At 37.4% G+C, this 13953-nt stretch overlaps 1 protein-coding gene across 2 annotated transcripts in view; it reads right to left on the reverse strand.

The window, feature by feature from the left end:
- Positions 1–656: 656 nt before the first annotated feature.
- Positions 657–13953, reverse strand: part of lrch4 (leucine-rich repeats and calponin homology (CH) domain containing 4) — a 56746-nt gene continuing 43449 nt past the window's right edge. The window contains exons 16-19 of one of the 2 annotated variants that reach the window (XM_079810361.1): positions 11915–12052; positions 11669–11746; positions 7912–8013; positions 657–1070 (exon numbers count right to left, since the gene is read on the reverse strand). In XM_079810361.1, coding sequence (XP_079666487.1) covers positions 900–1070; positions 7912–8013; positions 11669–11746; positions 11915–12052 — 489 coding nt within the window. In that variant the 3' untranslated portion in view covers positions 657–899. The remainder of the gene's footprint in view (positions 1071–7911; positions 8014–11668; positions 11747–11914; positions 12053–13953) is intronic. The other variant, XM_079810362.1, reaches the window with a different exon arrangement.

Here is a 13953-nt window from a genome sequence, read left to right on the forward strand (position 1 = left end):
CCAGCACCATAAGAGAGACAGACTGAGTCATGAAACATGGTAATCGTACAAAACTCAATGACTCAAACCCAAGATGCTTTAGTCATGTCATAGTCCAGACCGCATCCCACTGAAGTCCTGTGGATTGAGCTGCTCAACCACACTATTTAAACAACTTTGCTAGCCAATCAGTTTTATTCCCAACTGGTGGAAAATTACCAATTTAGTTCCAGTCACTAAAATAAATCTAGGTTAAAAGGTTGTTTCTTCTGTTTAGTTACACTCCCTAATTCATAGCAAATTAAACAGATCATTTCACATACAGCTATTACTAAATAAGGGTGTCGTGGAAGGGCTATACGGAGCCACATTGTTTGTCCACCATTCCAAATGTGCTCAAAAATGTCACAATCGGAGCCCGGGAGCTGCTGTTAGCTTATCACAGGATTACTGCCACCTTTGCCGCTCCGCAAGAGTAATTACCTGTGAAAAACCAATTAAATTTGCATTGTAATAAAGCCCAGATTACAAACGTAATTAATTTTCAATTATGAGGAAGCACCAACAAAATGATTACACAAGAATGGCCAACTACCTCAGTAACGAGGCTTATTTAGGTGGCGTCTTGCATCAATTTTCATATATTCTGCATAAATATGCAACAGACAAGCAGTTTTAAGTTACGTTTGCTTTATTGTGCACCATTTTGTCTGTTTCAATAGCCACAATGAATTTGTGATGTCATATAAAAATACATCATGCATCAAAATCATAAAAACCCTCTGTACATGCATTGCAACAGGCAAAATGCCAATCATTTAAGATATAGGTAATGTTACACAATGGCTTCTGATCATCATTTCTAGCATTTGAAAGACATTGTGCACTTGAAATGTGTTGGAAGTAATCACTCGATGACCCTAGGAGGCGCCGTCTTGATTTGGAGTTGTGGATTGGAGGGGAAGCCCCGAGGGGTCCTGACGGGATGAGCGACGGGCTGATGTAGGCACCTCCAGCAGAGCCTGAACAGTCTGAGCAATGCGCGTGAGCCCCTCCTCCTCCAGAATCAACTGCGCTGGACACAGTGTGTCCTGGGATTTGATCGAGATAGGGGGGAAGAACACTAATATAAGTTTGTTTGCACAAAAGGTTCATAATATAAATAAAACATTCTGGCGTAAACAGGCGGCTCAAGGAATATTGGTTCTTGTATCGCAAGCCCCTAAAAATCAGCAAATATAGGCTTCTAAGAGGGGATGCTGAAGGGTGAAGTGCACTCTGGGTAAACAAGCAAGATCCTTGGCTCATTATGAAACGCTTTCCATGCACCTATAAGGATGGTTGAGAAATGCAACTCCCACAACATGCAAGATAGGCTACTCTTCAGGATCACATACACAAGAGGCACTTGTGACACACAGACATACACTCTAAAAAAAAAAAAGGTTCTATATTGCACCAAAAATGGTTCTTGGCTCGTAATCATAGGGGAACCTTTTTTAGTGCTATATAGCACCAATTTTGGTGCTTCAGTGGTTCTTCAGCGGTTCTTCAGAGGTTCTTCACCGGTTCTTCACCGGTTCTTTGACTAAGGTGCTATATAGCACCTCTGAAGAACCGCTGAAGAACCACTGAAGCACCAAAATTGGTGCTATATAGCACTAAAAAAGGTTCCCCTATGATTACGAGCCTTTTTTTTTTAGAGTGTAGGAAGGGCAGGCAATGCATGCAGCACAACACTAGATCGCATAATCATTTCTTTGAATGTCGTCTTTCAGAGACGCAGCCATGCAGTTATAGCACTTCACCGAGAGGAGAGGATGCTATTTCATCCCAGGCTGAAGTACAGTGAGTCGAGCATAACAAGCCAGCACTTCACCATCTTGAAAATCCATCATGCATTCCAATGATTGAGTTCAGTCAACCCTAACAGCATACATATAGATTATGGATGAGTTGCAATGGCTCTTATTGCCATTTTTAGGCTGTGTCACACATGGGGTGTATATATATATCAGATGTTGCAGTAAGCTCATTGCTTTAACACAATAAAAGCGCAGAGTATTAGAGTGTGAAAGCATGATGCTTTTAACCCTCTATTGTGCCGTGGGGCGTACGGTGATTCACTTTCTTGGCACTTAAGAAAAAAACGATGACATATGGCATTGTTGAATTTAAATCACTGTCTTTGAAGAATCCAATAATGTTGTTTTTATGACATTGAAATTAGATTTTTATTATTTTTTTCTCCAAGGTTGTTTTTCCTGGGGGGTCAACGCTTATTGCCCTATATTAAAAACACTTCTGTACATTTCTTCAACATCTGGATTTTTGCTGCCTCTGGTAAGTTAAAAATATGTTTTTGTTCACATTTTTTAATATAGTTTACACTCTAAAAAAAAAATGGTGCTATATGCCACTAAAAGTGGTTCTTGGCTCGTAATCATAGGGGAACCACTTTTGGTGCTATATAGCACCATATCTTGGTGGTGGTGCTATATAGCACCTCAGCCAAAGAACCGCTGAAGAACCACTGAAGCACCAAGATTTGGTGCTATACAGCACTTAAAGTGGTTCCCCTATGATTAAGAGCCAAAGAACCACTTTTAGTGCCATTTAGGACCTTTTTTTTAGAGTGTACAGTAAACCAAGAAAATATGAATGCATCCATATGGCAATTGGCAGTGATGTATATCCTTATTGTTAGGGGCATCAATTACTGCAATTAATTATTCATTTGGAAGTGTTTATTGTAATTAAAATTATGCAGATCTCAATTATGATTTATGATTCATGTTCAGGAAGAAATATTCTAAAAATGCCATGAAGAATGGTATTATTTAAAAAAAAAAAAAGAGTTCCGAATGCACAAATGCATCAACTCATAAAATGAGCACACTTAATTATAGGAAAACTTAATTAAGTAAGTACTTAATGGTAAAGCGTTGCCAAAAGAAGAATCTCTTAACAAGTTGGCAATTGTATGTGGAAAAAATGTTCCATCATTAGAAGACAATGCAACACCGTAGGGTTGACTGAACTGTTCTCACCAGTACTTCACAACGTCAAAGTGAAAAATGAGCCGGACAGTTAATTAATAAATAATTAAAAATAGTAAACAGAAAACAAATGACCGCACAAGTATTCACCCACCTGCTGTGACACACTTTAATGAGTTCAGAAGTAAGCAAACTAATTGCTTGATTAAAGTACACCTGTACACAGATGAGGTGCTTCACGTGATTTCAGTGTAACTGCACCTGCGTCTAAAAGCGTAATTAGTGTATTTACACCGTAACTCTGCTGAGTGTGCTAGGGAGAAAGTCTCTGATGATTCTGTTTGCTCAGGGCAATGACATTCATCCATTTTAAGTGATGATTTATAGTCCTTGTTCGACCGTGTTCTTCCTCACAATTCCTGCAATGCTATGGTTCAATGAGACCGAAACTGAACTGTTGGGTCTAAATGCCAAGAACTGTGCCAAGAATGAGCAAAAATGACATTGTCACTATGTGAAATAGTGTTTACTTTAAAGGGTGAATACTTGTGCTCGGTTATTTTCTTTGTTTAATTGGTTTGTTCTGGGGGTTGTAAAGCTGTTTGTGCTGATGGGTAATACATCTAATGTAATACATCAACACATCAAAAACTCTTACAGTATGTACATACTGTACACTACCATCAAAAAGTTTGGGGTCAGTAAGTTTCTTTTAATTAATCATTCAGCAAGGACGCATTCAATTGATTAAAAGTGACAGTAAATACATTTATAATGTTACAAAATATTTTATTTCAAATAACCTAAATTGTTCTTTTGAAATTTCTATTTATCCAATAATGAAAAAAATGCATTACTGTTTCCACACAATTGAACAGCAGAATTGTTTTTCACATTGATAAGAAATGTTTTTATGTGCACCAAATCAGCATATTCAAATTATTTCTGAAAGATCATGTGACACTGATGCCATTTACACTAAGTGTAAAATAGCAACAAAAAGTATTTTCGTTGCACAAAGTGCAAATAGAGTTAAATCTAAACTATGTGTACATAGCAGTATTTTCTTTGAACTAAGTGTAATAGTTGTTAGATGCCATTTATACTTATATTTACACCTTGGTGTATTGTAGTAGCCTATATTATAAAACAATACAGTATGCAGTAATAACAACATAATCATTGTATATAATTATATTTATTTAATCGATGCTGCATTATTGGGAAATTACTTTTCCCTAAAGAACGGCCCTACACTTACCCCAAATCTTAGCCATTTAACACTTTATTCCCCCAATTAAATACCTTTTAGGAACTTTATTTGCACTTTTCAAATATATTTTCTTAATTTTTTATATAAAATATAAAACTCCTATACGAGAAGAAAGAGTTTTGGGGGAAAAAAAGGTGGATTCGAAAAGTTAGCCTTACCTTGCACTCCACGCACTGATCCTTTTGTCAGTTGGATTTTATTTTATTTTATTTTGGCAATCAAACAATGGTGGGCGGAGTTAGTATAAATAGCCTCGGTAAACAAGGCAGGCTATTTGCACTTGATGTAAATAGACACTCTGTTTAAAGGGATAGTTCACCCAAAATTGTGCTCACCCTCGAGCCATCCTAGGTGTATATGACGTTCTTCTTTCAGACGAATACAATAGGAGTTATAAAATAAAAATGTCTGGGCTAGTCAAAGCATTATAATGGCAGCCCAAAAAAGTGCATCCATCCATTACAAAAAAGTAATCCATACGGCTCTGGGGGTTAATAACAGCCTTCTGAAGCGAATCAATGGGATTTTGTAAGAAAAATACCGCTATTTAACACGCTATAAAGTAAAATGTATAGCTTCCACCAGACTGCCTTCCGTATTCAATTTAAGAAAAAAGTGTAACTGACGTGACGATGACGTCGGACGTAGCCCAAGCGTTTTGAACTGCGAGAGTTGTTACACTTTGGTCTTCCAGAAGCTAGATATTTTACTTTATAAAGTTTTAAATATATTTTTCTTACACAAATCCATCGAGTCACTTCAGAAGGCCTTTATTACGGTAACCCCCGGAGCCGTGAGGAGTACTTTTATAATGGATGAATGCACTTTTTTGGGCTGCCATTCACCGCCATTATAATGGATTAGCCAGGATTTTTTTTTTAATATAACTCAGATTGTGTTAGTCTGAAAAAAGAATGTCATATACACCTAGAATGGCTTGAGGGTGATTCAATTATGGGATAATTTTCATTTGTGGGCGAACTAATCCTTTAAAGTATTAAAGGCAGAAAAAGTTTTTTCAATTGTAATAATATTTCACAATATTAGATTTTTTACTGTATTTTATTATTAAATAAATGCAGCCTGGGTGAAGATTAGAGACTTTCAAAAACTTAAAATATATACCGGTGTATCTATATATATCTTACCGACCGCAAATTTTTTAACTGTAGTGTATATATTTTACTTATGGCATAAAACAGACACACAGTGGGGTCCAACAGTTTTAATTATACATTATGATATAAGCAAATATAATTTTTTAGCGATGAGTAAAAAGTTGAATTGAAAAATTGCATAAAACCTTTAACGACAGCAGCATTCTGCTGTCCACAAGTTCAGGCTTTGGACCCCACTGTGTAGAATAGTGTTTACTTTTACTTTGTGTAGCAATACTTACTTTTTCCTCTATTTTCTACTACGCACACATTGGATCAATACTTACCTTTTGTTAAAGGACACAGAATATCTGGACTCATAAACTACAGAGACGAGGATTTCATCCCCAGCAGCGAGACAAAGAACTAAAGCAGAATTAATAATGAGCGTGAGCAACAGTCAGTCATGAACATTTGACAAAAGCACATGTAAAGCAGCAGACAACACGTAAAAATAAGTTTCCTTTTTTTTTTTAATAATTTCTTTACAGACAAAAAAAAAAAAATCTTTATATCAATATAAACTTAACTTCTTAAATACACAGTATTTTATAAATATAACAAAATACATTTCATGTGTTGCAACAGTCTTAAATTTGGACGGAAACATTCTTGTAGATCTAGTGCCCTCTAAACAGTCTAGCGTTAGAAGGACGGTAGAATTATCAGTCATCTTCTGTAAAATCCTTATTTCATATGGCTGAAGCCTCTAGAGCAAATGTGATGAAGTCCATCTATGCTAAATGTGTCTGCGTTTATTATTAAAGGGGATTTGTTTTAAATGAAATATCTATTATGATTAGCTTTAGCATTGACAACAATGTATAATGTTATAAAATCCCATCATCTTGCATACGTTTGAACAACCTCCCTTAAAATATGTTTAAGACATCGTAGGGTGAGAGGTGGGGTTGGTAACTAGTTCCACAGCACATCCCTTCACCTACCCTCATTTCCCAATCTCTCTCTCTCTCTCTCTCTCCCTCTCTCTCTCTCCCTCTCTCCTCTTATCGTTCTCAGCAGATGAGAGGCTGCTCGTTAGTAAACTGTCGGCAAAGCTCCTAAATCACATTAAGTAGGCATGGAATACAAAAGCAACATCAGCATACAGCACCGCGGAAGATGGGTGCTCATGGCACATTACAGGACTACAAAACCACTACGGCCACATTTAGAATCAGGAAACGGCAGATGAATAGGCTTGTGGAGAAGCAGGGCTCACAACAATTTCATCTTCAATTAAAAAATGTAATTTGTAATTTGGTAATGTCTGCTTATCCACATTGTGCATCCATAAGCAGTAACAAATATACACATTTAAAAGACGATATTAATGTCCCCAAAGTCTTACTTAAAATGATCACGGGTGTCATCATAAGCATATTACTCAATTAATCGGTTCAATTTAATTCAGTCAAATTCGTGCTCGGTGAGACTGGGTTTCCAGCAAATGCGGCTTCAGCAGAACAGAGAAACACATAAATAAACCGAAACAATAACTTAATTGTGAACAGTTTGCATACAATAATTATATTAAGACGCTCTCAAGAAAACCAAAACGAACATTCAAAAAAAAAAAAAAATCTGTAACAAGTTAACACAGCTTTGAATCATATCAGTACCGTCAAAAAGTGTTGCAGGAACAGTTTAGAAACAGCTCTGCCCTCTGGTGGTCACAGTCAATAAGACAAGAGAGACAGGAAAGGAAAGTGAAACGCAGTCCTGACCCTAACTGACATCTACAACGTGTGAATTAAACCAAATTCAGCTGAGAAGTACCATCACCACACTGTTAACATATTTACCAGATGCTACAAACTAATTTGCACTGCTGTGTGAGCATAAGGAACCTGCAAGCATCTGAGGCACTTTGATAATGACCGTGCAGAGCAAATACAAGCCATTTTAGGGTTTGTGCCAGTGCTTTTAAAACTCTTAGGATAACACAATCCCGCACAAAGACAATCATTCCCTCTAGAAGGTGTATAAACTATCCTGGGATCAACAGCAATGCTAAGGCAATCAGGTGGAAAAGCCCTTCATGAGCGGAAACCATGTACAGATAAAGTCTACATCCTCAACAGAAAAAGGAGTATGTGACCATTGAGGAGTTGGTTATAACTTTTCTGATGTGGAAAAATGTGTATATTCGATCAAGACCTCTGATCATTTGCGATATATTTCACCATTTATAGAGCTTAAAGGTTCTCATATACGTTTCCAGACCTTTTAAAATATCTGTGGGGAGCTTTAATGTGTTAGCTGAAAGGCGTTATGGGCAGGGAGTTATATATGTACGGGTCTTGTCAGCAATGTGTGTACACAGTACAGAAATTATGTCTCCATTACGTTTACACACTGGTACTCGCTCGCGCTATGCTATAAGCTGGCAGTATAACAGATAGAGCAAAGCCATGAGGAGAGAGTAGAAGAGCAGGAAGCCGCTGGATAAAGGGGAGGAAGGAGAGACAGAGGGAGAGGTGGCGTTCTTGTCCTCGTTCACCTCCTCCTCCTCTCCGCCCGCTATTGCCAGGAGCGCCGTCGCACAGCGGAACACTGCAGGTAGCTTACTGCACAGGATATCAGACGCTAAACACAACTCCATCTGAGAAAGAGAGAGACAGACAAAGGAAAGGAAGAACAATGCAGGGAGGACAAACAAAGATGATTGGACACAGTGTTGAACAAAGACAAACACATGAAAGCAGGATCGTTTAAAGGGATAGTTCACTGAAAACTCTGTCATTTACTCACCTTGTGTTTTTTCAAAAAACCTATATGACTTTTTTTTTCTCCGGTGGAACACAAAATAAGATGTTTATAGAACTATATACAATGTCTAAGGCTGAACGATATTGGAAAAAAAGTGACATCGCGATATTTAGGGTTCTTTTTGCAATAAATATAAAAATGCCATAATTTTCACTAGATTAACATAAATAGTAGGGATGCAACAATACAGTTAGTCCACGGTTCAATACATACCTAGGTTTTTTAAGCACGGTTTTCGGTTCGGTTCGGTTCAGTTTTTTGCTATTCTATTCTTAGCCGACAGGAACAGCAAGAGGTTAAGGATAAAAAATACTATTTTTGTTATTGCAATACTCTTTCTTTATTTAACTTAAAAGACTTACACGGGCAGATATGAGATATGAGATTGATTCATATACATGTACAAATAAAACACTACATAGACTTCACTATAAGATATACATTGATTCTTATTAAAGCTACTGTATTAAAGTTTTTCCAGTCAAAAGCAGTGAGGGATTTTCTCTTTGTCTTTTGTTGTTTTATTAACATTAAAGGGATACTTCATTCAAAAATGAAAATCATGTCATCGATTACTCATGCTCAAGTTGTTTTAAACCTGAATAAAGTTCTTTCTTCTGTTGGAAAATATATTTTGAAGAATGTTGGAAATCAAACAGTTGCTGGTCCCCATTGTAGGAAATAATGCGCAGAAAAGCGCATGTTAAAACAGTGCATAAGCACGCAAATGAAATGTTTAACCGGCAAGGCTTTAAAATGCATGCAAAGATGAACTATCGTGATTCCTCACTTCACCGCTCTGTCGAAGTGTGAACAGCATTGCAAGCGTGGCTAAACACCCCTAACTTTAGTGTATAGTTATTGGATATTAGCTCATATCAGCGCGTTGACTCAAAGGCACACTCAAACAGTAGCTAATTCGGAGAGAAATAAAAATAATAATAAAAAAAAAAAAAACACAATACAAAAAGCGTGTATTGAACCGTGATTGCCGTACCGAACGGTTCAATATTATATTGAGAATTGTGGCATCCCTAATAAATAGCTATGTTTGGAAAGGATTAATCTTTTTAGAATGATTGGGGTGATTGTTGGAGAGTGCTTCTGCATACAATATAGAAATATATTTTCCAAAAAACCTGAAACAGTACATGTGGACGTAGTGTCTATGACATCACCCATAGGTTTCTGAAGCCCAAAGTGCGGCCGTTGCCATCTTGGCAGCGCGTCACCACCGGATAACTGAAAATGGGCAAAAAGGAGCTAACGGGTGGAGTGGGTGGAGCAAACAGACAGCAGACAAACAGCTAGTAGTGACAGCAGCGGCAATCCACCTGTCACTCAAGTGACCACACCCTTAATTATGCAGAAATGTATGGCTTAATATAATTTAAACGAATGAGTAATAAAAAAAATTCACCCTCCTCACAGTTTTTATGAAGGGCAAAATTAGCTATATAGACCAAAACCACAATTTGTACCAGGCTGTAAACATGTTTATTTTTTACTGTAAAGTTGGGCATTTTAACATGTGGCTCAATGAGAGTCTCTAGCAGCCAGTCGATGAATTGCAGTTTAAGTCATTTCCGCATTGGCTTCAAGAGAAACTGTGGGAGGTTGAAGAAAAAAAACTTAAAGGTGCAGTGTGTAAATTTTAGCGTCATCTAGTAGAGCAGTTTGTCCATTTAGGGCTACTGTAGAAACGTGACAGCGCAAAATGGTGACTTCACTGTAAGGGGACCCACGGTGTATGTAGATAGAAATGGCTCATTCTAAGGTAATAATTATGTATATAACGGTACATTATGTAAGGTCTTTATACACCACAAAAAAAAAGCATAGTTAGGTATACTATATTGCATTTCTGTCAATAGATCCTCATAAATATTACACACTGCACCTTTAAACCTCTAAAAAGCAACCAAAACATTTACTTTCTAACATTAATATTAAACAAAATAACACTGTAACAATCCTATAGTAGTGCAAAATAAAACAGTAATAGTATTTAATAAAAATCATTACAAAATTACATAAATAATTGCAATAGTAATATTTAATATCTTAATTTCCGAATGTTATTTTTGTAGTTTGACGGAATGAAGCGCGGCACTTCGTTCATTTATACGCATGCAGCTCATACACTATTTCAATGTCTCAGAGCGGCTTTGTTTCATTTACTGAGAAGCGAGATGCAGAAACACCATATCAGCAGATGTTTGTGCTTCTCTCTGAAACACACAGTACGTCTATTTATTTAATTATATCAGTTATTTAGCAATATCAATTTTATTTCAATATATTACAGCCCTAACAATGTCCAAGCTGCTCTTTTCCATACAATGAAAGTAAACGGAAACTACGGCTGTCAAAATCTTCAAGGCAATACTTTCAATGAATAACCGATATATTGTATAATGAATGATTTGGAATAAAATGCATTGATAATCAGAAATGGCCAAATTGTCCTTTATAAGTACTAATAAACAGCCAATATCCTAGTAATATGCATGACAATAAGCAACTAATTAATAGAGAGAATTGGACCCTAAACTAAAGTGTTACCGTTACAGTTTTAGGCTACTTTGCCTCAGTGGTCTAATAGCGCTTATCAATATCACAATCAAACCAAAGAAGGTGGGGCTTACCGTTCACAAACAAACAGTAGTTTCTGTGAGTGCAAATTCCAACGCAATGCTTTAGTTTTAATGGTGGAAGAGTGCGTAGTGATATGTAAGTAGCTAAACATTTAATATTTTACAATAGAAATGTTCAACGACAGACAGCGCTGTAATATTCAGCGATGCAAATTACTCGACTTTTTAATGAAATTTCCGTTTTGAATTAAATATATGCCATCGTTTACATTATTCATGTAATTCATAACTGAATGTGAAGAGACAACATTTTTCGACATATTAGACGTGAATAAGAGTGAATGTATGTGGATATTGTAAAATAAAATATTATATTCAAATAGTCTTCGTTTTTTACTTCATAACTACAATATTACTCTTTTTTTATTTTTATTTATTTCCTTGAATCCCGTTTTTAATTATGTAATTCCTATAAATAATAAGCCAAAAAAAGCTTCAAGACATGATTATGATTTTTATGGTACTTTTATTGTCCTTTTTGTAGCTCGACAGCCTATTCACTTTCACTGTATAAGAAGACAGCAGCTCAGACATTCTGCTAAACATCTCCTTTGGGGTTCCATGGGAGAAAGTCATGGATTCGGAACGTCATGAACTACCTGAGGTGACTACCCCTTTAAGATAAAAAAAAGCCATAGAGAGCACAAAAAAGGAGCAAATTCGAGCTTGAAGCACTTGAAAAACAACATAAAAGAGCATCAACAGTCACATGTCAGTGGGCAAAGTGGATTTTTCTTGTTAACAAACAGCTCACACAATACGTCTCAGGAAGACAAATAATACGGAGGATAATAAAAGAAGCAAACAATAAAAGATGAAATTTATGTTTACCTCAGGGACTCCAAGTCTACGGCATGCAGCAATGAAGTTTTCGACATTGAGACGGCACTTGGCAGCACTCAGCTTTGGCTGAACAGACCGAAAGATTGCATATACATTCATTAGAAAGCAAATTAAGGACAGCCTGGTAGTAATCTAGCTGATCTGGGATCAGCTTCCTCCAGACAAAGTGTTTGATTTTTGAGTTACTAGATTATGTTTTGGCAAAACGAGAATAAGATCCAAGCATTAGCTCACCACTGCCGGTGAGGGAATGTGGATGATTGCCACAGAACGAGGTCGCACGTGATTGGCCAACTGGCAAAGAACTGTGCCATTGGACAACGCCTCTCCCAGATCCTCAGACAGAGAGATCTTCAGACGCGACTCCAGAATCTGGAAGAGAGACATGGAAAGAGTGATACTACTGGGAAGACGCATCAAAAAATACTTTTTAAACTACTCAATCAGATCTCTGGTGGGAATTTTCTTGGAATATACAGAGCCTTGCAAAAGTATTCATACCCACTGACCTTTTCCACATTTTGACACGTTACAACCACAAACAAAAAAATATTTTATTGGGATTTTATGTGATAGACCAACACAAAGTGGCACATACTTGTGAAGTCGAAGGAAAATGATAAATGGTGTCCAAACATTTTTTACAAATAAATATCTTAAAAGTGTGGCATGCATTTATATTCAGCCCCCTTTACTCTGAAACCCCTAACTAAAATCCAGTGGAACTAATTGCCTTCAGAAGTTACCTAATTAGGAAATAGAGTCCACCTGTGTGTCATTTAATCTCAGTATAAACACAGCTGTTCTGTGAAGCCCTCGGAGGTTTGTTAGAGAACATTAGTGAACAAACAGCATCATGAAGACCAAAGAACACACCAGACAGGTCAGGGATAATGTTGTGGAGAAGTTTAAAGGTGGGGTAAGTGCTTTCTGGTAACCGATGTTGATATTTCAAACAAACACGCCCCTATTTTGATAGCTCCGCCCCACACATACGTACGCAATGCAGGCAATGACTATGGCAGAATCTGCTGAGGCTAACACTTACCCCACCTTTAAAGCAGGGTTAGGTTATAAATCAATATCACAAGCCTTGAACATCTCACGGAGCACTGTACAATCCATCATCCGAAAATGGAAAGAGTATGGCACAACTACAAACCTACCAAGACATGGCCGTCCACCTAAACTGACAGGCCGGGCAAGGAAAGCATTAATCAGAGAAGAGGCCCATGGTAACTCTGGAGGAGCTGCAGAGATCCACAGCTCAGGTGGGAGAATCTGTCCACAGGACAACTATTCATCGTGCACTACACAAATCTAGCCATTATGGAAGAGTGGCAAGAAGAAAGCTATTGTTGAAAGAAAGCCATAAGAAGTCCCGTTTGCAGTTTGCGACAAGCCATGTGGGGGACACAGCAAACGTGGAAGAAGGTGCTCTGGTCAGATGAGACCTAAATTGAACTTTTTGAACTAAATGCAAAACGCTATGTGTGGAGGAAACCTAACACTGAACACACCATCCCCACCATGAAACATGGGGGTGGCAGCATCATGTTGTGTTTCTTCAGCAGGGACAGGGAAGCTGGTCAGAGTTGATGGAAAGATGGCAGGAGCAAAATACAGGGCAATCTTAGATGAAAACCTGTTAGAGTCTGCAAAGGACTTGAGACTAGGGCGGAGGTTCCCCTTCCAGCAGGACAACGACCCTAAACATACAGCCAGAGCTACAATGGAATGGTTTACTTTAGATCAAAGCATATTCATGTGTTAGAATGGCCCAGTCAAAGTCCAGACCCAAATCCAATTGAGAATCTGTGGCGAGACATGAAAATTGCTGTTCACAGACGCTCTCCATCCAATCTGAATGTGCTTGAGCTATTTTGCAAAGAAAAATGAGCAAAAATTTCAAAGCTGATAGAGACATACCCCAAAAGACTTGCAGCTGTAATTGCAGCAAAAGATGGTTCTACAAAGTATTGATTTAGGGGGGCTGAATACAAATGCACGCCACACTTTTCAGTTATTTATATGAACAAATTTTGGACACCATTTATCATTTTCCTTCCACTTCACAATTATGTGCCACTTTGTGTTGGTCTATCACATAAAATACATTTTTGTTTGTGGTTGTAACGTGTCAAAATGTGGAAAAGTTCAGTGGGTATGAATACTTTTGACATAATCACTTTTTCAAAACCGCAGAGATCAAATCAAAACACAGCACTATTAGAACAGCCAAGTGTTGCTGTAACTGGAGAAATGCTACACAC

The sequence above is a fragment of the Gobio gobio genome, assembly GCF_949357685.1.
Source record: "Gobio gobio genome assembly, chromosome: 2".
In the NCBI taxonomy this organism is placed as follows: Eukaryota; Metazoa; Chordata; class Actinopteri; order Cypriniformes; family Gobionidae; genus Gobio; species Gobio gobio.